Below are 27,958 nucleotides of genomic sequence, written 5' to 3'. Positions count from 1 at the left end.
TTTTATTTTTCCAACACAACCAAAAGTTTTATTAAATAAAATTTTATTGTCTACTGTTTACACTCATGTTGCTGCTATAAAGTACAACAACATACACAGATTCCTAGCATGAATTACTCATTGTTCACCCCCACTGAACTACAGACATTGCTTGAGAATTAGATCTTTGCTTTAGGGATTAAAAAAAAAAAACTGGGGCATAGTATCTTGAAGAGTATTCTCAAGTGATGTGTTGGAATTCCAAGGCATAGCCGATACAGTAAAACAGCACCGACTGTGCTGTCCCTGGGAGGAAAGGGGAATGGAAAACAGGCAGAGTAATTATAAGCAGTTGTTTCTGGTGACAGATTTGACTCTGAAAGCTTGATTCTGCTCATCTGGGCTAAGTGGCTGCTTTGAGGAGGAACAAATAAAATGGGGGAGGGTGGGAATGTGGATACTATGAGTTAAAAAAGTATAAAAAGTAATTATATCTAAAATATAGATTAGATATAAATGATCCAGAACTCATTAAATAAGCTCAAAAATACTGGAAAGTGACAATTTGAACTGCATTTATTTTTAAACAAGTGGGGGGAATACTGAGTGTCCTGAATGTTGTGTGCAAAACTGATCCACGTCACCATCTCACCATCACAACCGAACATGGCAAGGCAGGTACATTGGTTTCCAGCATCACAGGCAACACTGCATGTAGGTTTTTTAATGAATAATGTAAACTTTAATGTTAAGGCAGCTGGTACTAATGCTGCACACAGGCTTAGCTCCGTGCCCATTTCAGGAATGAGACGGTCAACACTTGAAAACAAATTGTGAGAGAAGAAAAGGGGAGCCAGCATTATCTGACAAAAACAATGAGTCAAAATATTTTCCCTTTCACACACACAAAAATACTGGAACATTTAGAAAAACAAAGCACCCATCCCGCCAACTTCAGCCTGTTCCTTAACAAATATTTCAAAATACTGATAAATAATGGTGACTGCAAGCAGAATTCCAGTGCCCGAGCCAATGGCCCCGAGGAAGTCGGCCAACACCGACAGGGCGCCGATGCACAAGCCCCCAAACGCAGCCGCCGTGGGGATGTACCTGGAAGACAAAACCCCGAGTCAGGCAGGGGAGGCCCACAGGAAGGGGCAGCAGGAAGCAGCAGTAACAGGCGGAAGAAAATTGAACTAACGCGCCAGGAACTGTCCGCAGTACTGACGATTCGTCCAGGGCTGTACACAGTTATGTGTTGATGAAAATGATGAAAGGAATGATCTGACTCAAGAAATGATCTGATTTCAAGAAACCAGTTAATAGCCAAGAAAGGCAATACATGATTTTTACAGCAGAAGAGGAGAATCCTCAACTGTGATTTAAGTATTGGAATGTTTAATATTGTTTGTAAGTGGGTAACCTTTAGCTCCCTCTCGTAGATGAAGAGTAAATATCAAAATGCTAAGTATCAAATTTATGTGACTAGATTTGGATGACCCTATTCAATAGTAATTCAACCTTGGCCACATGTTAGTATCACCTGGAGAACTGTTAAAAATAATGGGATTGTATTTAAAATACTCCAGAGGGGGAAAAAAGATGGGGGCGAGGGACCATGGATGGGGAAGACAGTAGATGAAACAAGAATGGGAGAAGGATAACGACTAAAGCTGGATACAGTTGAATGCAGGGGTTCATTATACCACTCTGCAATCTATTCCATGTTGTAAATAAAAAGTTTAAAATACCAATGCCTTTTCAACAAATGGTTCTGGAACACTTGGCTATCCACATGGAAAAGGAATCTGGACCCCTATCTCACATGAAACAAAAATGAGCTCAGAGTTGTCACAGACCTAAACATAAGAGGATTAATCTTTGTGACCCTGGCTTCTTAGATACAAACACCAAAAACAGCACAAAGAAACCAAAGAAGAAATAGAAAAACTGAATATCAAAATTAAAAATTTGTGCATCAAAGGACACCATCAAGAAAGTGAAAAGACAACCCACAGAATGGGACAAAATATTTGCAAATCATTTACCTGATGAGATACATCCAAAATATTTTTTTTACCCTTATAAACAGTAATAAAAAGACAACCCAATTAGAAATTTTAAATGAGCAAAAGAAGAGACATTTCTCCAAAGAACATATTTGAATGGCTAATTAACACATGAAAAGATGCTTAACATCATTACTCATCAGGGAGACGCAAATCAAAACCACAATGAAAAGGGAAAAACCACAATGAGATACCACTTCATACCTACTAGGTGGCTAAAATCAAAACAAGAATTAGTGCTGGTGAGGACGTGCAGCAGCTCCAGACACTGCAGCTGGATGCAGAATGGGGCAGCTGCTCTGGAGAAGGGTCTGGCAGTTCCTCAACACGTTCAACACAGTTACTACCCAACCCAATAGTTCCACTCTGAGAGAAATGAAAACATATGTCCACACAAAACCTGAACAAGTACGTTCACGACAGCCAAAAAGTGGAAACAACCAAAATTTCCATCAACTGATGAATGGATAGACAAAACATGGTACATCCATACAAGGGAATATTATTCACGAATAATGAATGAACTCCAAAAACATTATGCTACGTGAAAAAGATAGTCACAAAGGATCACATATAACTCCATTTATATGAAATGTCCAGAACAGGCAAATCTACAGACACTAGATAAAAAGCCTGGGGCTGGGAGGTGGGAGGGTGAGTAGGAATGGAGAATAACTAATAGGTACAAGGTTTCTTTCCAGGTGATGAAAATGTTTTAAAAATTATATTGTAATGATTACACACTCAGAATATACTAAAAACAAAACCCCACTAAACTGTATATTTCAAATGAGTAAATTACATGATATGTGAATTATATCTCAATAAACTGTTATTAAAAAACAAAAAACTGGGGCTTCCCTGGTGGCACAGTGGTTGAGAGTCCGCCTGCCGATGCAGGGGACACAGGTTCGTGCCCCGGTCTGGGAAGATCCCACATGCCGCGGAGCAGCTAGGCCCGTGAGCCATGGCCATTGAGGCTGTGCATCCGGAGCCTGTGCTCGGCAACAGGAGAGGCCACAACAGTGAGAGGGCTGTGTACAAAAAAAAAAAAAAACAAAAACAAAAAACTGATGCCTGGGACCCACCTCAGACCAGATAAATCACAATTCCTAGAGGCGGGATATCAGTATTTTTTAAAAGCTCCCAGGTGGTTTTAAGTGCAGCCAGACGAGGACCTCTGACCTACAGCATTTTAACACTGGGCTGAGCAGTGAAGGGAACATAATTTCAATTAAAATAATAATTTAGGTGTCAATTCTGATGTGGAGAACAATTCACTTTTGTGTTAAATTTTGGTTCTTTTGTGTTAAGTAGAAGAAAAGTGCTTCAAATATGAATTTAAATAACATCTGAGAACAAATGATAGATTGAAAAACCAAGAACACGTGTGTGTATGTAACACATTCTCTCTCCTATCCAAGACTGAGTCTAATGGCCTTCCTTACCTATTAAGCTCATGAACCATAGAGGTATCCCTGTGGCCTCTCATTACCATTTGCTGTTCTTTAAGCTGTTTAGCTACCTGCGAAGAGAAAAACAACTTTTAAAATCAAACTCTATTTCACTGTTTACTACGAGGTTCTGTGTGAAGTGCTCTCCACAGAAAATACAGGAAGACTGAAGTAGACACTGTCATATCATAATATTCCCTGAGGCTACAATGCTGCACAACCACATTATCCATACCTTAAGCCAGGGTTTCTCAATCTTTCCTTAATTATCACCTCCCTAAAGAGAAATTAAATACTAAGGAATAAGACTTTGTCGGGTAGAGTTGAGCTTTGGATGGTCACAAACCATTGTAAAATCTAAGAATTTTTCACTTTCCAGGAACTACCTGTAGTTTTTAACTCCCTGGGGATGACATTACCTCATTAAGAATGTATGTATTTGAGTTTAAAATTACAAAAGTAATTAAGTGTATCAATTACCATTTGACACCTAAAAATTATGAATTTTTTTTTTCATTTTCAAACAAACCAAATACTTACATCTTTGGCTGAGGAACCAGACACCTCTATCCATGTCTTAGAAAAGAATGCACATGATCCCAACATGAAGATGATATAAACAACCACATGGACAGGATCCTCAAATATGGCGCCCATGGACTCAGGAGGAGAAAGGTAGTAACAAAGGCCCCCCACTGGGTAAGAACGAGCAGGTCCTCCCCCACTGACGTCCTATAGAACAAGAATAAAAAGCACAAATGGTCACATTTCTGTGACTTTTCAAACTCCTCAAAAATTATGATGATGTTTTAAGCTCAAAGCACCTACAGCTAATGATTCTATGTAACTTAAAGGATTTACTTTTGTGTCTGGTATCTTCACTCTTACAAAATTATATAGTGAGTAAAAAAAAAAATTATATAGTGAGTGTCTATTACATAAGACATTGTGAATATATTAACAGAAGAGCAATTTTTTAAAAAAATTATAATACTTCTACAAGAAGAATCTTCTCTTCCTGAAGACAGGAATAGATCACATCGATCTCTGATAACATTTAGAGTCAGAAATTTTCTGAACTATGTAAGAGTACATACATATTCTTTTACTTCAAGGTATGCTATTAAGAATGCAATCAACTGAAATATTAACAGAAGACTAACGACTCACTACCTAAACTTTATATGATTTGTATATTGTAAAGAGTAGTCTTTTAATAAGTATAAAGGTATTTTTTAATCCACACAAACATTTAAGAATTTTTATAGTAAAAGAAATGGGAATAACATGTATTTGCTCATATTAAATAGAAGTTCTGGGCATAGATGGTGGGAAAGCAATTTTTGGATGCAATGATTAAAATGTCTGGTTCCTGAATTTACAATTTCCAAATGATTCATTTACTGTGCCCCTAGAATCACTGATTCTAAATCAAAAGCCCTGACAAATTAAACTTCCCAATAGCTCTCTCACTTTAAAAAAAATCTCATTAAGATCACAACACAATCCATACAACCACTCAGTGCATTTATTACTGTGAAATTATCATAGTAACAATGACTGCCAGATTATTAGCTCATGAGGGGAGGGACAGTCCCTCCCCTCACCACAGGCAATCCAATTTCTGTTAAATGAATGGAAAAGGAGTCCAGCTGACCCTTGAACGAGGGGGTTAGGGCACCGACTCTCCATGAAGTCGAAATCCACATATAAGTTATTGTTACTCCTCCGTGTACACGGCTCCTCCGTATCCGCAGTTCTGCATTGCAGGATTCAACCTGCTGCAGACCATGCAGTACTGAAGTGTTTACTACTGAAAACAACCTGCGTCTAAATGAACCCGTACAACTCAAACCCATGTTCAAGGGTCAACTATTCTGGATAAAGGGAATCATACTTCCTTCAACTGCCTTTCAAGAATTACTGTTTCATCCTATTAAACTTTACATTTTAAAAATGGCCTTCAGTAAATGCAGAAAGATACGTCGCTACAACTTACAATACAAAAGGTAGCACGTTAAGACAAATGCATAGAATAAGCACCGTATTTCAGGAATGACTAAAAAAATAGTTCTTTGGGGGAATACAAATTCTAGAATTACATATTCTGAAAACAATAAAGGCTCTTACTCTTCTCTAATTCTGTAGTTTTAAGGGGGAAAAAACACTCCTTGGTCAGGTGAAAATTTAAACCAGTCAAAATTCAATCCTGGACTTCCCTGGTGGCCCAACGGTTAAGAATCTGCCTGCCAGTGCATGGGACATGAGTTTGATCCCTGGTCCGGGAAGATCCCACATGCCGCGGAGCAACTAAGCCCGTGTGCCACAACTACTAAGCCTGCACTCTAGAGCTTACGCGCCGCAACTACTGAAGCCCGCATGCTCTAGGGCCCACGTGCCGCAACTACTGAGCCACGTGCTGCAACTACTGAAGCCGGTGCGCCTAGAGCCCGGGCTCCGCAACAAGAGAAGCCACCAAAATGAGAAGCCTGCGCGCCGCAACTAGAGAAAGCCCATCCCATGCGCAGCAACGAAGACCCAACGCAGCCAAAAAAAAAAAAAATTCAATCCTACAATAACTCACACCTCAATCACAATGTGGCTGGATTGCTTTAGGAGCTATGATGAAAATCTAAAAGAGGAAGGCAGAATTTACTGGATTCCATTTCTAGCAACTGTTCTCTCTTCAATATAGTTATTATGTGCCTTTCTTATTTACTGCCATTTGGGCCATGAAAAACGGCAGGGGAGGCAGGAGAGGATGATTTCGGTATCCTATATAATCAGCAGATAGCTTCTTGGAAAAAAACCATTATTCTAGACAACAGAGGAATAAGACTACAAAACAGGGAATCACTTTCATAAGAGCAACTGTGATTTTAACCTAAAAGGTCACTCAAACGAGATGTGAAAATGCTTCCTAGACGTAAAATAGTACAAAGTACTCGGCCAATCTTAGTTTTAAAATGCTTACAGTTTTACAACTCTTCCAAATAAATGATAAACTGGGCTACAGGTAAATGAATCTGGAAGTGTTATATATAGCAACTGCTTCAATTATGGCTCATCTCTTTCAGTTAAAAGCATGAAATGCAAATTACAATAAATTTGAATACTTAGAATAAATAATGAAATACTCACAGCCCACTGTCCTAGTAAATTTACTAAAAAGTTGCCACTAAATCGAACTGACAGCATCTGGGAAATAACATACAGGTTGGACACCAGGGCCGACTGCAGGATGATGGGGATGTTGGAGGTGTAGAAGAGCTTGATGGGGTAGCTGCTGTACTGCCCTCGGTACCGGGCCGACTTAATGGGCAGGTCCACACGAAATCCCTGAAAAAGGAAGCTTAGGAGTAAGGCAGAGAGGCTGCACGTACCACGACTCCAGACGAGGCAAACAGTCACAGGAGGGACTATGCAAAGACAATGCTAACAAACTTTCCCTTCCACAGAGACACACAGAAATAGAAATCCTTTTCTATTTCATAATTGCTAATATTTTGCACCTCAGAGTCTAAATGATGGAATTATTTGCCTAACTAGATTTTGAAACACTGACTTAGCTGCTAACATTTCAAATGGTATTCTCCTCTTTAAGAACAAAATAAAAATCCACACTCCACTTAACTTCAGCGAAGAAAATATACTTACCTGAAAATATATAACAACAGCAAACACGAAAACTGTAGCAATGAGGTTCATGAGATTGGGTAAATTCTGACGATAGAAAGCCTCCCTTAGAGCTCGAACTTTGTCTGTCCTGGTGGCCAGTAAATGAAAGAGAGCTATGACTGCACCCTCAAACTCGGTACCTGATAAATCAAGATAGAAATCGGCTGTAGCTTCATTACCCAAAGTTGTCCCAAAAGTCAAAACAAATAACCTTGAAGCTCCAGTACAAGGCAGAAAATATGAGTCCAGATAATTCATCTATGTTTATGATACAGCCATGTGTGGAGCTTCTAAAAAATATTTACATCATTGAGGCAAATAAGTCTTTTTTTCATAAATCTGAAGTTTTCTCAAGAGACTATTCTTGATGAAAACAAAGTAGAATAAACCAAAGCAAATATTTAGTTCATAATGATTTGCCTCACCTTTACTTTAGGGAAGGGAAAAGAACATTCAGAGGTGGGGTGGGGGGAGATGGGGAAAAGAAGCAGCAAAGCAGAATAAAGATGTCAGAGTTGAAAGACAGACATTACTCTACCAAGCTTGCCTTTAATTCATTTTACTAAGTATATTAATAAACCATCACCGCTATTTTCTTAAGGCTGGGACCAGGTTAGATGTTAACCATTACAAATCTTGGATGGCATTTGAGAGAAGTGGAGATGGGTAAGGGGAAACACAATGAAATATTTCATAATTTAGGTGCTATTACAAAGCCAAGGAGAACAGCAGCAAAAGTACTAGTACTCCCTGATGATGCAATAAATAATTTTTTTTAATCTGAAATCCACTACCTTTTTATCCCTCGAGGAATGCTGAAATCAGTCAAAATCAATGACTTCTGCAACAATTGGCTTAGGCAAATAAAATTTTTTAAATGTTTGCAACCACTGAAATTTTAAATGAGCAGAGGCTAAATTTTAGATACTATTCTTTCTGAAGCAACAGTTCATACTCCACCAATCTCTGCTTATCAGTTTTGGAACACCTGACATCCACCGTCGCCTGGGACAGCAAACCAGGGCGTCTGTCGGCAGTCCCGCTCCACCACCTCATGCTCCTCTCAGCACACACCCGGCCAAACCCGTGCAGTTGCGTCCCTGTGCGTTGTACCTCTGCCAGTGTTAATGGTAGTGGGACTAAAGGCCTTCCAGACAATGGTTTCACAGATGTTGGTGGCAATAAAGAGGGAAATCCCAGACCCCAAGCCGTAACCCTTCTGTAGCAGCTCATCTAACAGCAGCACAATCAAACCAGCAACAAACAACTGTGGGGAAAGAAATGCAAGTAAGCTGAAGCAAGAATAAACTCAGAAAGGGGCAGTGAACACCACTGACTACTTTCAAAGTACAGGCATTTTCAACACTAAAACCTAGTCGATGCAGTATCACTATTATGACACCCTGCATCTAACCCGATTTAGTTTCATCAGAAGCCAATTCTGAAAATGAGAGGACTGGAAATGTTGTTACATTACAAAGCAGACACTTTGACTTTTAAAGTATATTTATATTTCTCTTATAATGTTTAAATAAGACCTATTGAAAAGCACCCTAAAACAAAAATGTTCACAAAGTTGTAGCATTTATGACAGCAAGAAACTGAAAAGCATTCCAAATAGCTTCAAGTAAGTAAAAGACCAAATGAATTATGACACAGTAACAAGATGCAATTTTATAGACCATTAAAGGAAAAGCATGTGAACTATGCTGATACATTTTTAAGTATTATAGATTTTATATATGTGTATTATATATAAAATATACAATAGAGTAAGTCAAAAAGTAGAGCACAAATATGTACACAGATTATAACAATGTAAAAATGCATTTAATACATACAGTGACAAAAACTGAATATAAATCTGAAAACAATTAAGGGTTCACCAGGTTCTTAAGTTCATGATTTTTCTTTTTAAAAAAAGAAAGCATACTAACTTTATGTGAAATTGAAAATTCTTAATTTTCCTCTTGGAGAAAACATCAGTAAAAGTATGTATCAATTAGAAATAATCCATAGCTTTACAAGTGACCTCTTTGGTCATGTGACTCCTTCCCCACACTTCAGTAACCTAATCAAGGGGGGAAGAAAATGTGCTTCTAGGCCCCCAATCTCACACCTGTCCCCACTTCAAAGACACCCTCCTACAGACATGAGGAGATGCTCCTTCCATTCCTCCCAGGTCTGAAGCCTCCCACCCTCGTACCTTACTCAGTTCACCCAATATCCCTGTTAAGAAGAGAAAACTACAGAACATTATTTGAAGCATGCTTACCTTACCGTATTTTTTCTTTTCCTTAACTGTCATTTCAATGCCTGTACAGAGCCTAACTTGTCTGTTTACAATCTCTAAGTTTGAATTTCAATGGACTGTAAAAAAGGTAAAATTCTCAAAACTCCTAAGAGAGCTCACAAATTCTTTACTGTTTGAAAACCAACTTTACCAATTTGACAAGATAAAAGACAAGTTAGGACTTAACTACTGAGATTTTATTTTGACCACAGTTATGTAACAAGTACATACTCCCCATCAGACATACAGAAGCCCACCCTCTACAGGGCATGATAGCTGTCCACAAACCATCAGCCAACCAGACAGTGTTTTCATGGACTTCTAATTAAATGACCTGTCCAAGGTCACACAGGCAGCTCTGAAACAACGATAATTCTCCAAACCCCTGTTCACACCAATGTCCATCAGACTAGAGGGTGATCCATTTATATCTGGTGAAAATCAAACTCATGCTTCTCTAACTGGACAAAGGAATTACAGAGAAACCTAAATGAGAAATGGTTTCTATAACTAAAGGAATAAAAGATGGTAAAAAGCATGCATGCCTATGCAGGGAATGAGAAATCAGAAACTGACAGCATCTCATTGACTAGAACAGTTGATAAAAAAACTGAATACTAATTGCATGCCTTCTAGAATGTTCAATACATATGAATCTCTAAAGTATGTATAAAAATAACACTTTAACATTTCAACCTTGCTCATGCGTGCACGCACACACACAACTCAGTTTGACAAAATAATACTTACCTCTACTATGTGCCATGCACACTGATACTCTCTCTACTCTTTTTTAAAATTTTAATCAAGACCCACTATTTAGATTCCAAAACTCACTAGTGGAAAAACACTGACCATGTGAATGAAACAAGAATAATTAAGGTGAGAAATACCTTACATAACAGCATGCAAACAGTTTTCAAAATCTCTAGGTGGAAACACACTGATCTAATCACATCTCTTTAGCAAATCTACACATTTTCAATGTTAGCAAAGCCTTAAAAAGATGCAATGGGTCACTACCCACCTATGATCAAATGTGAAAAATTTCTCTATACATTAACACTAGAAGGATTAACCACAGGACAAATATTTGTGCACCAGAATTTATGTAAACAACTTAGTATATACCCACTTCACTTGTTCCGTTCCAGGAATTTAACTATTCCTTGATTTCTGGTACGGAAAAAAAATTACAATAGCTTAACTCCATTTTTTATCAATTCAAATTCATAACTGACTTCATAAGAAGTCAATACTTTCACTAACTAACCCAGAACTGGTCAGCTGAGGTTCCTTAAGAATATAAATACACCCTTACTAAAATACTAGAAAAATTTTACTGATGCATAATGTTCTTAGAGCTAGATGCCAATTTTGAGTGTCTTTTAGAAAGCAGGGTTATTCTAACTATGGGTCATAAAGCAAATGCTGTAAAGAAACAAAATAAGGCAAAAATTGGTGTATCAGTATCCTCATGCCAAAGAACTGAAAGATACTAAAACCAGTTTTCAGAGGATCTTCTTTCCCATCCATTGCAACTCTTCTTCCTCTAATTCCCCGGGGTTATAAATTTGCCAGTCAAGGTGTTTTTTATTTTTTTTTTAAATTTTCTTACTTTTTCTTTTTGGCCACACTATGCGGCCTGTGAAACTTCCCTGACCAGGGATCGAACCCGTGTCCCCTGCAGTGGAAGCACGGAGCCTTAACCACTGGACTACCAGGGAAGTCCCAAGGTGTTTTTTAAATGGAGAAATAATGACAAAGTTATCCTTTAAAGAAGTGTACCTTATACCAAATGGGAACTCATTGGGGCTCAGAAAACTACCTAATAGTCCATTAAAGATTCCTCTCCTGGTTAAAAGATGAAATATTTCCATTTCATTAGAAAAGCCCTGTGATATGTGTTAATGATGCCCAATAAATACCTCAACAATCCCATTCTCCTTGTTCTGAATCATACTCACTAAACAATCTTCTTACTATAATTTGTTTCCTATATAAGATTTCCTATAAAAAAAAAAGATGGTCAAGCATGCCAATCCGAAATGGTTGTATTTCTCAATATATATATACTAATAAACTGGTGTTTTAGTTTTATTTTAAACTATTTTTGACTTTGATCCTTTTGACCATTAAAAAAATTTTTTCCTCAGTCAAAAAAAAAAAAAAATTTTTTCCTAAATTAATCCTAATTTCGTAGAGTGAACAAGAGGCATCTGCAAGATAACCAGGACTCTAGACGTTCAGTGTTTAACTTAAGCAAGCTTCTTTTCAAAATCCAGTAAATAACTATCATATAACTTAAGTACAGTCCATTCCTGGGTAACTTCTCTAAAGGATTTTTAATGACTACATTAGAGAAATATCTTCCAAACTTTACACATTTTAAGATACTTAGTAGAGGGAAAATCACGTTGGCCTTCAAAAATTACATTCCAAAATATCCATTTAAAAAATCCATAGGATATATATATGTGTGTTTATATGGTATTTCACTTACTGTAAGATACTATTATTTGTAACACTATTATGTGTGTCATTAAGAAAGAAAAAAATACTTCAACTATGACACAATAACCTATTACAAAGAATTTTTTATTTTCTACTTAAAAAAAAGTTTAGACTTAGACATAGATGTTTATCATCTAACTTGCTCTTTCTGTGCCTCTGTTTATACACAATAACTCTTCATTTCAATAACAAATCACAGCAGACTGTTGGAAGACATTTTAAACAGCAGTTAAGCTCAACGACATGTTTTATCAACAATGCATATAACCAAGTGATATAAGGACGATATAAACAGCTTTGATCAAGTTGACGTACACATGCAGGCAATGCCTACCATCACGACCGCCACCTGGCTGACCGCACGTGTGACTGCATCAACTCTAAGAAAACATCCTGATTTCAGAGACATCAAAATGTGAAAAATGTGCATCTTAGAATCAGTGAAGTACAGTTGATTGATCCATAATTATTAGACATCTACAGGGCTATTACAATACATTTTAATTTTTAACATCAAAACAACTTATACATGTCACTTCAATAAAGTAAGAAAATGAGTATATCAATCACCTAAAGAATTGTTTCAAAAGAAAAGAAGGAACAAACTTTTTTGTTATCCATATGAAAAATTGTATTTCTTACCTGAATGATGATAAGGAGACAGATTCCAGCACCCATTTCAGCGGGATCCCCATACATGCCCGTCATGACATACACAATGGCTTGCCCAATGGTAATGATCATACCAAATACTGACAAAAATTGGGGGAAAAGGAGTACATGCTTATAACCAAAGACAAAAAAGACTAGAAAAACATCTTTGCCACAAAATTTGGAAAAGGCTCTTTATTAATTGTACTGATGCTCACGTTTCTGGGCTCCATTGAATAGGGCTCTATCTTTGGGTGTATCTCCAACTTCAATGATTTTGGCTCCAGCTAACAACTGCATAATCAAACCAGATGTTACAATTGGGGAGATACCCAATTCCATTAACGTTCCTGTAAAGGAAGGGGAAAAAAGTAAATAATCTTTACGATATCCAATGCAGATTAATTTAGAAGAGTCCTTAATTATGTCTATGAAATACATGTTAAATGTTAACAAGCAAATTTTCATTTCCTAAACATTAACTGCTAAAAAAAACCCCCTCTCATTTATTAACACAACCTCACAACAATGCATTGAATCAAAATTACTATAAATACTACAAAAACGTAAATTTCTGTGAATTCTAAACTTAAATTGTTAAAGAAATCCTTTGAAAGAAATTGTCCAAGATTTCTGTCCAAATCACTATTTTTAAAATTTACACTAAACATTTTAACGCAGGATTTTGAAAGCCCAAAAATTAAATAACAAGTTAATAAAAAGATGGTATTTAAGAATATCTGTGGGGCTTCCCTGGTGGCGCAGTGGTTGAGAGTCCGCCTGCTGATGCAGGGGACACGGGTTTGTGCCCCGGTCCGGGAAGATCCCACATGCTGCGGAGCAGCTGGGCCCGTGAGCCATGGCCGCTGAGCCTGCGCGTCTGGAGCCTGTGCTCCGCAATGGGAGAGGCCACAGCAGTGAGAGGCCCGCGTACCATACACACACACACAAAAATGAATAGCTGTGACTCTCCTAATCAAAATATAAAATTATATAGAAAGTCATCAAAATCAATGTTGTAGAATGCTGAGTGGCATGAAAAATGTTAATGACATAGTGGATAGGAAAAATATTCAAAAATAGCATGTACAGTTTGATTTCATTTAAATATTTAAGTGGAAAATCATTTCCTGTTATTTTAGTCTGGTTATCAACATGTTTCTATTGTTAATGAACTTATCTACGAAGCGGACTCACAGACATAGAGAACAGACTTGTGGTTGCCAAGGGGGAGGGGGTTGGGAGAGGGACGGATTGGGAGTTTGGGATTAGCAGATGCATACTATTATATAGAGAATGGATAAACAACAAGGTCCTACTGTATAGCACAGGGAACTATATTCAATATCCTGTGATAAACCATAATGTAAACGAATATGAAAAAGAATGTATATATGTATAACTGAATCACTTTGCTGTACAGCGGAAATTATCACAACACTGTAAATCAACTATACTTGAATAAAATAAATTTTAAAAAAATATGGCATCTCAAATGGATTCTTCATGTTTTCTCAGATACTTCCTCAATGGTAAAAGATAAAAATATGTTTTCTCATTAAAGCTAGTAGGCAGGTAGGGAGATTTCTTTTTATATCAAATCACCAAAATTTAAAACTGTCAAATGGATCTAGTCCAAAAATTAATCCAGTCAAGCTTTAATGAACATTTCATTTAGGAAATATGGCACTTCCACTCAATAGGGAAAAGAAGCATAAATGGACCTTGGCAAATAACTGGCCAATATAGAAAATTAAGCCTAGATTCCTTATCTCATGACTTACATTAAAATAAAGGCCACAGATTTAGAAAATATAACCATAAAAGACAAAATACAAAAGTACCAGAAGTGAGTATGCTTATAATCTTGGAAAAGAAAAAGCCTTTCTAAGCCTTTCTATAACAAAATACATAAAGGCCACAAGCAAAAAATGGACGATATGATTAGATACAACTGTGAAACCTCCATGTGGCAAAAGACAGGGTAATAGTTAAAAGAAAAATGAACACAAGTAACAAAGAGCTCGTATGTCTAAAGGGCAAAGAATTCTTACAAATGAATTTTAAAATGAACAAACAGCAGTGAAATAAGTCAGAGAAAGACAAACACTATATGATATCACTTATAAGTGCAATCTAAAAAATACAACAAACTAGTGAATATAACGAGAAAAGAAGCGGGCTCACGGATACAGAGAACAAACTAGAGGTTACCAGTGGGGGTGGGCGGGGGCAATATAGGGTGGGGAGTGGGAGGTTAAAACTACTGGGTATAAGACAGCCTCAAGGGTGTGTTGTACAACACAGGGAATATAGCCCCCCCCCTGCAAAAAAAATAGAAAATAGAAAAATAAAAAAGAGATAAATGGCATGGCCACTCCCAATAATGCTCTTTTCTCAGGAAAATACCAACAACATAAGAGGAAATCCCAGCACCCAAATCTGTACTATGTAACCCTGAAACTGTAACCAAAGCTGGCTGGGTCTGGTGGAAATCCTGGTAATTTCTAATTCTGAACTGAGAACTGAAGAACCCAGGAGCTGTTGAAGCTAGATCACAAAGACAAGGTTCCCTGCCCCTGCTGCTGAGGTCTGAAAGCTGGTTCTCTCTCCACAAGGCTTAGTTGTTCTACCTCCTCTTTGGGTTCCAAAAAATGACTAGTATCCTTCCAGTAAATTCCATTTTTGTGTTTAAACCAGTCAGTAATTTCCTATGACTTATAACAAGTCCACTCATAGAAGAAATAGAAATATTCAATAAAAATATAAGATGATGTTCAAGCTCACCAACACATAAAGAAATACAAATTAAATACCAGATACCAATTTTTACCTGTCTAACACAAAGACTAAAGGACAAATATTATCCACTATTGGAAGCGAAATGGTCATTCTCATACACCATAGCAGAGTGTATAAAATAATTCAAAGCTTTTGGAAGACAATTTAACAATATCTATCAAAAATTTAAGTGTACATTCCTTCTAAACAAGCAGTTAAACTTCTAGAAATTCATTCTATTAAAAACTTACAGAAGAGTGTGATAGTAGTCATGGTAGCATTGATTATAATGATATAAAATTGGGAAAAAAACTACATGCATGACAGCAGATCCTACAGGCCTTGGGGTCATACCTAAAACACACTCCTTACTGTCTACAAGCCTCATAATCTGGCTCTTGGATTCATCTGCAGCATCATGTCCTACCACGTTTCCCCTTTCCTTTTTTCTTCCAATCACACCATCCTCCTCATTGTTCTTGGAAAACATTAAGCATACTCGCACCTCAGGGCCTTTGCACTTGCTATTCCCTGGGGGAAGGTTCCTCCCCCAGATCTTCACACGGCCTTCTCTCATGTCCTGCAGGTCTCTGCTCAAATGTCCCTTCCCCCTCCCAAGATACAGTTCATGTAGAGTCTACCTCCCCAAATAGAGTAACATAAACTCCACGACAACAGCATCACTGTCTTGATCACTGCTCTAATCTCAGCACCTAGCACAAAGCTCCACTCATAGGAAGAACTCAATAAATACCTGAATGAATGATTAAAGAAATCGTGGCACATCCATATAATGGAATAGTATATGGCCATTCAGTAAAATAGGTCATCCAATATACTAAGTAAACACACCAAGTAGCAGAATAGTTATATAGTAGATCTTATTTTTCAGTTTTTTAAAAAAGTATATAAATTCATATATATGAATATATATTCAGATAAAAGGTCTAGATGGTTATTCACCAATCTGTTGTCTTCCCAGGAGTTACCCCTGAGAAGCGAGACCTTCATTTTCAGCTTTATACAAATCTGAAATGTTGGTGCATTTTTTTTATAACAAACAAATGTTACTTTTTTGATGTAGAAAAAAACCCACCCCAAAAGCCCCTCCTGATCCAGGCCCTCCCTATCTCTCAGCCTCACTGATCAGCATCCCCCACCCGAATCCCCAGCCTGCACCCCGTGTCCTCATGCATGTGTGCTGTGACTCAGGCTTCCCTCTCCCGATGGTCCACAGGCTGAATTCCAACCCAAATGCTCTCCCAGCATCATCTCCTCCCTGGCACCGCAGATCAGTCTTTCAGTCCCATGAGAAACTCAAGAATACACTTTAGAGAGTCCAGGAAATCTCCTGAGATTTTATGAAAAATCTGCACGTGTGAATGTACATGCATTTTTCTAGGGAGAGTACAGATAAATTTAATTAGATTCTCAAAGGAAACATGACCCACAAAAGGATGGAGAACCAAAGCTCTAGACAATGCTAATCACTCCATTCTGTCGTAACTCTATACTCTGTACATACTTCTATTATTACAATAAATACACAGTTTTATAATTATCTTTATGTTTGTCTCTTCTCCTAGGCAATGAGTTTCTTTTACCATATACTGCCCCTCCCCATAGACATCAAAAAATAGTTGTTTCCACATTTTCACATCTATTTGATGTCAGTACTAGCATGGAGGCAAAAGAAAAGCAGCATATACCTCTGTTGGATGCAAGAATAACTCTCATCCAGTAGAAAGGATCTGCAGAATCTGATGACATGATTCCAAATAGTGGTATCTATAAGATTACATAAAATATTTTATAAAAATGTATTATATAAATTAAGTTTGAACTTAATTTATAATGCATTCAATTAATATTTGCAATACTTAAAAAAACCCCACTACTTCTCATGTTCAATAACAAAACAAGTATACTTTAAAAGTAAAGTTCTTTAATGAAAATAAAAACAATGGGAATCATTACTTACAACATTTCACTAGTAAATATTCCTATCAGTATGGAGATATGTTGCACAACAATGTGAATATATGTAACACTACTGAACTGCACACTTAAAAATGGTTAAGTTGGTAAATTTTATGTTTTTGCAATTAAAGAAAATGCTCCTATCAGTACAGGATATATTTACCACGTCACAGAATAATCTTGGAAAGCTATGGGTACTAGTGACAGCCACAGCCATACTCCAAATGTAAGACTGAAGACAAGATATACAGTAGAATACTATGCAGCCATTAAAAATTATACTATGAAGTTTGTAACAGTATGAGGATGTGCTTATGTTGTAATATTAAGTATAAAACAATGGTTCTCAAGCTGGGGCAACTTTGCCCCCCCAGGGGACATCTGGCAATATAGGAAGACACTTTTGGTTGTCCCAACTTGAGGGGGGTGCTACTGGCATTAGTGGGTAGAGGTCAGAGATGCTGAACGTCCTACAATTTATGGGACGGTCCCCCACCGCAAAGAATTATCCAGCCTAAACTTCAGTGCCATTGTTGAGGAAACCTAGTATAAAAAGAATGGTATGAAACTGTATAAATAAAGTAAAAGATCAACACTGTAAAAATACGCATAGAAGAAAAAACTAGGTGTAAATATTTTTTTTAATCTTGAACAGTGATTATTCACAGGTGGTGGGATTACTCTTGTTTTTTTCTTCTATATTCTTTTCAGCATTTCTATTTTCTATAATGAACACATATTACTTTTTAATCAGAAAAAAAAAAAAAACCTTAACTTCAGAATGCTTCCTATTATGTGACCCATGTTCAGAACACAGCACTTGGCCATACCCCCTCCCTCACCATGTAGGAGAAAAATACACTTCCAATTTCATAAACCTTCCCTATATGAAGTTGATTTAAAAAAAAAAAAAAAGTTCCAAAAGATGCTGCCAGCAATTTTAAACAGGTCATCTGGTCAACCTAAACCTCTTTGGACATCTGAATATATTAGCTGGGTTAGCAGAAGCAAGAAGCACAATATTTTGTGTGCACCCTATAGATGCAAACACTCTTCAGCTAATGTGAGAGATGGGGAGAAAGGAAGTTATTGAATAAAAACCAATTAACACTACAGGATAGTCCATATCACAATATTCCCTAAGTGGCAGAGAGACCAATCAATCAAATTACCTTCCTTAATTGAGTCTCGCAGAGATAGCCATTACCTCCATGATTAGACGCTTTGTGGGATAACAAACAAGAAAGTCAGCCAACCATCCCTAAGTAATGGTATTCCCTCCGTTCCCGTAGTCAACAGGATTAAACTCAGTGTCTAACTTTACTCCTCTTAGTAAATTCCATAGTTACAGGACCACGTCCAACAAGGGCAGCAACAGGAGCTATTTTCTATGACTCTCAAAGTTGCAGACTTTCAGGCTTTGCCCTATATTACATAAAATAACCAGTTTCAACTTCACAAAATACAGTATACACTTCAGAGAAACAAGCATTTCATGCTTGAATGGAAACCCTGAACCAATCAGATGGACAAATAGAAAATTAGTAGTAGGGATCTCCAAACGCAGTGGGCACTGAAACCAAGCAAGATATTTCTGGGCTAAAATGGCAAGCCGTGAGTGATCAGGTTACAGAATTTCCCTCCCCAATACATAAGAAAACACATTTTTCAAAACATGTAAAATAGTAAAAGAATTTAAAAATCTAAAGGAAAACTATCTATAAAGCAGCCAAACAAGAAAAAGAATCATAAACTTGATGGTCATGGGCGGGGAGAAAACAAACAATCGAGGAATAGGGACTCAGCATGAAACTGCTCCAACCATCACAAAGGGAAGGGCACAGAATCCCCAGAATCCCCACAACACTCCAAACCTGGAGAAGAGCGGGCTGCACAGATATCCTCATCTCTCCTGCCTCCTTTGGCAGCTGAGAGGAAATGGATGAGAGAAGCCAGGAACGGGGCTCTCTCTGGTGCAACTGACAATTACAGGGCTACACTGAGTCAGGAACTGGGGAGCGATCTGAGGTCAGTAATGGAATAAAGCCCTCCTCAGTCAGGTGGTGAGGACCCTCACAAGACACGTAACAAAAGTCTAGCAAGAGAGCAGAGCCCAGGTGGCATTTATGGCACTTCTCTCAGTTGATCTCACCTCCCACCAGTCTCTCAAGCTAAAAAAACACTATGGAGAACACGAGACCCCAAACCCTTCAACTGTGGCTGGGAGGGGAAAACTGTGGCTCTCTCTGTTTGAGATTCAGTGGAAAGAGAATCAAGAAATCACCAGCCCTGGGCCAAACTGCCTAAGCGTGAGAAAGACAAAAAGGTACAGCTTGGGCTTCTCTGGTGGCGCAGTGCTTGAGAGTCCACCTGCCGCTGCAGGGGACACGGGTTCGTGCCCTGGTCTGGGAAGATCCCACATGCCGCGGAGCGGCTGGGCCTGTGAGCCATGGCCGCTGAGCCTGCGCGTCCGGAGCCTGTGCTCCGCAAAGGGAGAGGCCACAGCAGTGAGAGGCCCGCGTACCGCAAAAAAAAAAAAAAAAAAAAAAAAGGTACATCTTGACAACCATGTAAACACATTACAGAAAAAAAATAATGAAGTAACATAAAATGCATAAATTAATTTATGGCATGAAACAGTCATGAGAAATGTCACACTTTAAGAAATGTAACTCAAGTTATGTTTTCTTCTTCTTGGGTTTTCTTGGGTTCCAGCTGCAAAGGTGCAAATATTTACTATCTGGCCCTTTACAAAAAAAAAGTTTGCAGACCCTTGGATTAGACGATTCAATATTAAGATGGTAATGCTCTCTAAACTGACCTATATATTCAAAGCAATAAAAATCGTAATGCCAGGAGACTTTCTTAAAGAAAATGACAAGCTGATTCTAAAATTCAGATGGAAATATGAGTGACCTAGAATAGACAAAATCATTTTGAAAAGAAAGAACAAAGTTGGATGACTTTTACAACCTAATTACAGGACTCAGTTTAAAGCTACATTAATCAAAAGAGTTATGGTTTACCATAACGATGGAATATGATCAATGGAACAGAACTGAGAGTACAAAAATAGATCCATGCTTATATGGCTAACTGATTTTCAACAAAGATGCCAAAGAAATTCAATGGAGAAAGGAGAGCCTTTTCAACAACTGGTTATGCATATAGAAAAAAATGAACCCTAACCTTACCTCACGCCATACACAAAAATTAACTTGGAATAGATCATAGACCAAAACATACAAGCTAAAACTGTAAAATATTTAGAAGAATACAGGAGAAAATCTTCACAACCTTATAATAGGCAAACATTTCTTAGATAGGAAACAAAAACCATGAGCAATCAAAGAGAAAGATAAAATGAACTTCATGGAAATTAAAAACTTCTGCTCAAAAAGTTTTGTTAAGAAAATGAAAAGGCAAGCCATAGACTACGAGAAAATATTCACAATACATATATCTGATGAAGGACTTGTATCCAGAAAATATTTTTAAATGCATATAATTCACTAATCAGACAAAAATGCAATTTTTTTTAATGGGCAAAATATTTGGGTAAAGAACACTTTACAAAAGATAAATACCCAATAAGCATATGAGAAAGCTGCTCAATATCACTGACCAGGGAAATACAAGTTAAAACCTCACCATGGAGAAAAGAGAACCTACTTTGATGGAAATGGAAAACAGGAGGGTCCTTAAAAAATTAAAAATAGAGCTACCATAAAATCCAGCAACCTCACTCCTAGGTATATGACCAGAGAAAACTCTAATTCAAAAAGATACGTGTGGGCTTCCCTGGTGGTGCAGTGGTTGAGGGTCCGCCTGCTGATGCAGGGTACACGGGTTCGTGCTCCGGTCTGGGAGGATCCCGCATGCCGCGGAGCGGCTGGGCCCGTGAGCCATGGCCGCTGGGCCTGCGCGTCCGGAGCCTGTGCTCCGCAACAGGAGAGGCCACAACAGTGAGAGGCCCGCGTACCGCAAATAAAAAAAAAAGATACATGCACCCCAATGTTGACAGCAGCATGATTTACAACAGCCAAAACACGGAAGCAACCTAAATGTCCATCAGCAGGCAACTGGTTTAAGGGTGTGTGTGTGTGTGTGTGTGTGTGTGTGTGTGTGTGTGTGTGTGTGTGTGTGTGTGTGTGTGTGTGTGTGTGTGTGTGTGTGTGTGTGTGTGTGTGTGTGTGTGTGTGTGTGTGTGTACAATGGAATATTATTCAGCCATAAAAAAGAATGGAATATTGCCATTTGCAGCAACATGAATGGACCTAGACAATATTATACTTAGTGAATTAAGTCAGACAAAGACAAATATCATTTACATGTGGAATCTAAAAAATAACATAAATGAATCTATAAACAAAACAGAAACAGACTGACATAGAAAATAAACTTTATGGTTACCAAAGGGGAAAGAGAGATGGGGGAGGGATAAATTAGAAGTACGGGATTAACAGATACAAACTGCTATACATAAAATAGATAAGCAACAAGGATTTACTGTTTAGCACAGGAAGGTATATTCAATATCTTATAATAACCTATAATGGAAAATAATCTGAAAAAAATATATATATATATAACTGAATCACTATGCTGTACACCTGAAACTAACACAATATTATATATCAACTATACTTCAATTACAATAAAAACAAACAAAACCCTCATCCATTAGAATGGCTAATATTAAAATGCTGAACAATACTAAGAATAAACAACGATGCAGAGCAACCAGAACTCCTATACGGTTGATGGGACCACTTGGAAAAGAGTTAGTTTCTCACAAAGTTGAACATACATTTACCATAAACCTTAGCAATTCTACTCATAGGTATTCACCCAAGAGAAATGAAAACAAATATCCACAGAAAGCCTTGTACGGGAACGTTCATAGCAACTTTATTTGTTTTAGCCAAAATGTGGAAACAACCCGAATGTCCAACAACAGGTGACAAGATGAACAAACTGTGATACAATCAACACGGATACAATCAACACCATGGATGAATCTCAAAAAGCTGAAGAAGAAGTTAGACACTGTATCACTCCATGTACATGAAATTCTAGAAAAGACAAATCAAATTATAGAAATAGCAGATCAGTGATTGCCTGAGAATGGGGTGAGGTGGGAACTGACTAAGAGTACAAGAAACATTCTGGAGTAACAGAAATGTTCTATACCCACTGAGATAGTAGGTATGTAGATGCATACATTTGTCAAAACTCTTTAAAATGTACACTTAGAAATGAGTATATTTTGCTGTACATAAATTGTACCCTTAAAAAGTTGATTTTTTTTTTAATGGAGGGGAGGGGAATTTCCAAGATGTTAAAACAAGATGGTAGGAATATGGATGATTCTTCTTTTTTTCTACTTGTCTGTGTTTTTCAAAAGTTCACTCTCCCTGACCATGCAAAAGAATTTCCAACAAAGTATAATAGTAAAATATTTTAATGATCAAATAGTTTCACTTTTCAAAAAAATAAATTTGGCTTTTCCCCAGATTATGGACTTTATTTGTTCTACTCCTTCCTCATGTAATTTTTTTAAACTTTCTTATATGTATATTGGTACTTTTCAAACCCTCAAAGAACTTTACTTAAATCATCTAATTTAATCCTCACAATACAATAACCCTGTGACATGGGCAGGTCACATTTTATCCTCATTTTATGAACTTAATCTCTGTGAAATTTTACTAAAAAGCATCATTGAACTTTATTAATTTATAAACACAGAATATCCCTAGGATTCTAGAATTTGGCTTTTGGGGATTTTTTAATTAATACATAAATTTACAACATGATTAAAAGCAAACAAAGTGGAAAAATATTTGCCCTATACATGTCAAAGATTTAACACTTTTATATATAAAAACCTGTCATAGGGGCTTCCCTGGTGGCGCAGTGGTTGAGAGTCCGCCTGCCGATTCAGGGGACACGGGTTTGTGCCCCGGTCCGGGAAGATCCCACATGCCGCGGAGCGGCTGGGCCCGTGAGCCATGGCCGCTGAGCCTGCGCGTCCGGAGCCTGTGCTCCGCAACGGGAGAGGCCACAACAGTGAGAGGCCCATGTACCGCAAAAATAATAAATAAATAAATAAAAATTAAAAACCTGTCATAAATCAATTTTAAAAATCTCAAGAAAAAAATAGGTAAAGATCATTAACTGAAAAGTAAGGGGAAAAAAGAAAATATGTTCAAACCCACTAGTAAACCAAAAGAAATACACAGAAGAAGATAACCATTTTCACTATCAACTCAGATTAAAATGATGATGCGCCTATTTACAAAAGCAATCTAAAGGTCCATTGACAGATGAATGGATAAAGAAGATGTGGGGTGTGTGTGTGTGTGTGTGTGTGTGTATTATATACACACACATATAGGAACATATTCACAGACATATATACTATAGAACATTACCTAGCCATAAAAAAGAATGAAATGATGCCATCTGCAGCAACATGGATGGACACAGAGATTATCATACTAAGTGGAGTAAGTCAGAAAGAGAAAGACAAATACCATATGATATCACTTATATGTGAAATCTAAAATATAACACAAATGAACTTATTTATGAAACAGAAACAGACTCACAGATATAGAGAACAGACCTGTGGTTGCCAAGGGTGCGGGGAGAGGATGGATTGGGAGGTTGGGGTTAGCAGATACAAACTATTATATACATAATGGATAAACAACAAGGTCCTACTGTATAGCACAGGGAACTATATTCAGTATCCTGTAATAAACCATAATGGAAAAGAATATGAAAAAAAAAATGTATATGTATAATGAATCACTTTGCCGTACACTAGAACTAAGATAACATTGTAAATCAACTACAGTTCAATTAAAAATAATTTTTTAAAAATGATGTTGCTCAAACTAATTCAGTATATTTACTATTTGAACTAAAATAAGTTTCTCAAATTCTAACCAACCAAGACCTTAGAATAACAGTACAGACATTTGTTTAATGTTTGGTTACATACCTGACAACATACTAAGAAGATGAAGAGAGTTATAGCAGTCCATAGTACCTTCTCTCTAAACTGGATCTGTGCAAGAAAACAAAGAATGATCAATCAAAACCAAGAAATAGCAAATATAAAGAAAAATCCATATTAAACCTTAACCAGCCTTCCCCATCACGACATGCTCCTATTATTTACTCTTAAAATACTCTCGCCCTAGTCAGTAGCAGCTAAAGCAAACAGCTAAACTTCTCAAACATCTTCCTTTACTTTTTCCAGAATTAAGTACAACTTAAATACAGGCTGGCCTCAAGGCATTGTACCACATTAACTGAGACTGAAAAGGATGAAAAGACACAGATCTAATATGCACACATTTCAGTTAACACTGTATTGTGGAAAGCTAGGACTGCCTGTAATATTATTCTGTGAATGTTTCATAGAATATGAAAAGCTAAAGTTTCTTGGGATGCCTTACATGTAACTGGAACAACTATTTTTATAACCTCAAAGCAATAAAAAAAGAAATATACTTCTAAATAAACAGTAAGTTTAACAGAAGTCTTACTTTACTCTTTTTAGTCCCTATTCTGGTTAGTTCCATGCGAAATTGAACATACAGTAAAAGAGCAATGTCTGGGAACTGACCAGTTTGGGATTAACAATATTTCTGGAATAGAAATGCCTCAGTTCCAAAGGCGTACAATGATGGAAGAACAATTAGATGTGGTCAATATCTTCCGAATGCATTTCTGTGATTTTTTTCTTTGTACTGAACGAATCAAGAAATGGGAGGTATATAACTGCACAGTTGCAATCCATTTATGTGCAACAGTTGTACTCATCAAAACTGACCCAACAGACTGGGTCATTCCTAGTGCGGTAGACCACTATGGACAGGAGAATACTATATCTTGTAACACACAGACCAAAGAAACACTTGGTTTGGAAACGTTACAACTTAAAGAACAGTCAGTTTTGAAACCATGAGATAAACTAGATTTAAAAGGTCTACACTAGTTTTATTCACTTTGTGCCTCTTGCAAGGAGAAGGAACAGGTAATATTTTTCCAATTACAACCAGAAAAACATTGGGGAAAATAAATCAATCTAGATAGTTTAACAGAATAAGTCATTTAGCTACCCTCTATATTACTAAAATATTATACTTACTTTCCTTTCAGGTTTCTGAATTTCTGGTAGAACTGCACAGAAAGGTTTGATAACTTCTAAAAATTTGACTGTTAAAAAATAAAAAAAGAATAAATGTCCCTATTACGAAGTTTTTAAAAAGAGATGTATCTTTTCACAGAGTCAAATACAAATGTTTTCTTTTAATGGCAATCCATCCCATCCACACCCCCCAAAATGAATTAACCATAATGCTCTCCATTTCAAATACATAAGGGAAGAGAAATAATTCACGGGACAAAGGAGCCCAAAGGGTTTAAGGGCTGGTCAGCAGAAGCAAAGTAATACAAGTATCCTTGTACCACAATTTTGCTTCCTCATGCTTGAATCCCACCCCTTTTATATATACAGAAAAGGAATAATTCAGTGAGCACCACTACATCAAAAGGAGCAAATGCAGTGTACTCACAAGACCATGCATTACAGAAGGAAATAGGACATATCAGAGAAGGAAAGTACAACAGGAAATGGGCTGTAACTGCAGGACTGACTTAATTGGGGACTGAAAAATGCTGAAATGCATAAATGAGACAGATCACGGAACAACCTTCTATAGGTAGGTTTTCAAAGTACTGTATACAATCTCTACTTCATTTCACTAAGTCGCTATTCATTGCTTGGTCACTCTCCCACAAAAGGATCTCAAAGTACTTGTGTATGTACAATCATCAGCCCAGAGAATGACAACTATATTTCATTAGAAAGTACTGTTTTCCCAGACAACTCATCATATTGAAAAGATAAACCAAGGTTCTTTAAGGATAGGCACTCTCTTCTGGCACTGCTTAAGTCAAAGTCCTGCCAAAGAACTGAAGGATGAAGATGATAATCTCTCAGTCTTTGCCAGCGTCTATAACGTACAGAAACACAAAAAGCCACAACTAGGTATTAGTCATGATCATCTTCCCTTACAAACACTGGATTCTGTATATATGAACATCAGGATATTATTTTTAAACTGACATGGGTAATTACACTTCAGCAGTTAGCCAAAAGTTGACCACACTATATATTTTTTTAATTTATTTTATTGAAGTATAGTTGATCTGACTATACTTTTTATAAAACCTCTCAAAATGATGGCAGCCACTGATGTTTGACAGAATTCAGAAATTCTCATGGGCAGATGTTTTGTTACCCAAGTACCATTTCAGACGATCTGGAAAGCAAATCTGAATTATGGAAGTGTTCATCTCTAATGTAAAACCAATGTCAATCACATCGGGAAACTTCCTAGAACCCCTTTACCCCTTTTCCTTCCCACTTCCACCCAAGCTACCCTCCCTGATCTCTTGGCTTAAAATAATCCGTGTTGGAGTATTTATGTAAAAAGCAATGCTTTTTTGTCTGCCACTTGTCTATTCTTGTGCTGCAGAATTTAACCCATTATACCGCTAATTCAAGACCAAGGGTCTCCTCTACTTCCTTTCCAGCTTCCCCCAAATGTCCACTAGTTAGCTAGCTGGCCAGTGGGTGCACAGCTTGGGTTTGCGGGAATCCACTCATACAACAGTCACCCCAACAACTATGTGAAGGTTCCTGGTGTTGAGGGTTTGGGAGAGGGCCCTCAAAAGATCCCCATTATGCAAGGCCTTGTCCCTAAGGCTTACACAACCTGAGACTCGTTTAGTTTTCAGTACACACTACAGAATGACTGAAATGAAAATTTTAAAGAAAACTTTATGCCACCAATCGCCTCCTTTCCTCCCCGAAACTACACGCCATGCATCACTTTTTTAAAAATGAAACAAGTCAGGGACCCTCATTCATCACAACTAACATGCCAAAGAACGGTGATTTGGGACTAAAAATATGAGTTTCCTAAGCTCCTGCCTGAAAAATTAAAAGTGGTCCAGGTTTCCCCTGGTTCCCTAACTCCCCGCCCCCAAAACCAATGGCCTCTCCGCGCCGTGTGCCGCTCCTCGCCACCCACCAAGATGCGCAGACCCCGGACCTCCGGGTCCCGACCCCGCAGCCGGCCCGGGCGAGGCCTCGCACGGCTGGAGGAGCCTCCGCGGAGGCCCCCGGCTCGCGCCCTCCTCAGCGGCCCGGCGCAGCCCGCGTCTCCCCGGCCCGCGGGCTAAGCGCTCCCGGGCGGTCGCCTGCCCCACCGCCCGCGGCCCGTCGGCGCCCGCGCCCCCGGCGAAGGCCTCGCCGCCGCTACTCACTGCCCATGGCGGCGGCTAAAGCGGCCCGGCGGGGCCCTGCGACCTCAGCGCGGCCTTCGCTCGGGTCCCGCGGCTCGGGCCTCGGCACCCGCTCCCGACACGCTCCGGCCCACCCCGCGCAGGCTCCGCCCCGGTCCACGTGACCCGCGCGCCCACCCAGCCAGGCCCTGGCAGGCCCCGCCCCCCGACAACAGCCTGGCCGTTGG

The 27,958-nt window shown here is 38.1% G+C and overlaps 1 protein-coding gene across 5 annotated transcripts; it reads right to left on the bottom strand.

Moving 5' to 3' along the window:
* Window positions 1–26: 26 nt before the first annotated feature.
* SEC61A2 (SEC61 translocon subunit alpha 2) lies at window positions 27–27,886 on the bottom strand. 5 transcript variants are annotated; one of them, XM_060160204.1, is made up of 12 exons: window positions 27,753–27,886; window positions 25,567–25,634; window positions 24,412–24,477; window positions 17,129–17,207; window positions 12,857–12,988; window positions 12,630–12,739; window positions 8,294–8,447; window positions 7,160–7,320; window positions 6,644–6,841; window positions 4,043–4,234; window positions 3,497–3,573; window positions 27–1,089 (listed from the first exon to the last, which is right to left on the bottom strand). In XM_060160204.1, exons 1-12 carry the CDS (start codon window positions 27,757–27,759, stop codon window positions 903–905), a joined length of 1,431 nt encoding a protein of 476 aa, XP_060016187.1. In that variant the 5' UTR covers window positions 27,760–27,886; the 3' UTR covers window positions 27–902. The 5 variants fall into 5 exon arrangements, with proteins under 5 accessions (XP_060016187.1, XP_060016206.1, XP_060016225.1 ...); XM_060160223.1 differs by lacking the exon at window positions 17,129–17,207 and adding an exon at window positions 26,331–26,434 and having other exon boundaries at window positions 27,753–27,862; XM_060160242.1 differs by lacking the exon at window positions 27,753–27,886 and adding an exon at window positions 26,331–26,407.
* Between the last annotated feature and the right edge of the window lie 72 nt (window positions 27,887–27,958).

This window comes from Lagenorhynchus albirostris, chromosome 1, assembly GCF_949774975.1.
Source record: "Lagenorhynchus albirostris chromosome 1, mLagAlb1.1, whole genome shotgun sequence".
In the NCBI taxonomy this organism is placed as follows: Eukaryota; Metazoa; Chordata; class Mammalia; order Artiodactyla; family Delphinidae; genus Lagenorhynchus; species Lagenorhynchus albirostris.
Note: the sequence above shows the minus strand (reverse complement) of the source record. Positions and strands in the feature narration are given on the sequence as shown.

What these genes read in the sequence shown, in the direction of transcription:
- SEC61A2 (XM_060160204.1), bottom strand. An exon ending in TACCATTAACACTGGCAGAG is followed by an intron (nt 7,321 to 8,293) that starts GTACAACGCACA and finishes TTGATTTATCAG; the next exon opens with GTACCGAGTTTGAGGGTGCA. An exon ending in ATGGTTCATGAGCTTAATAG is followed by an intron (nt 1,090 to 3,496) that starts GTAAGGAAGGCC and finishes TTTGTCTTCCAG; the next exon opens with GTACATCCCCACGGCGGCTG.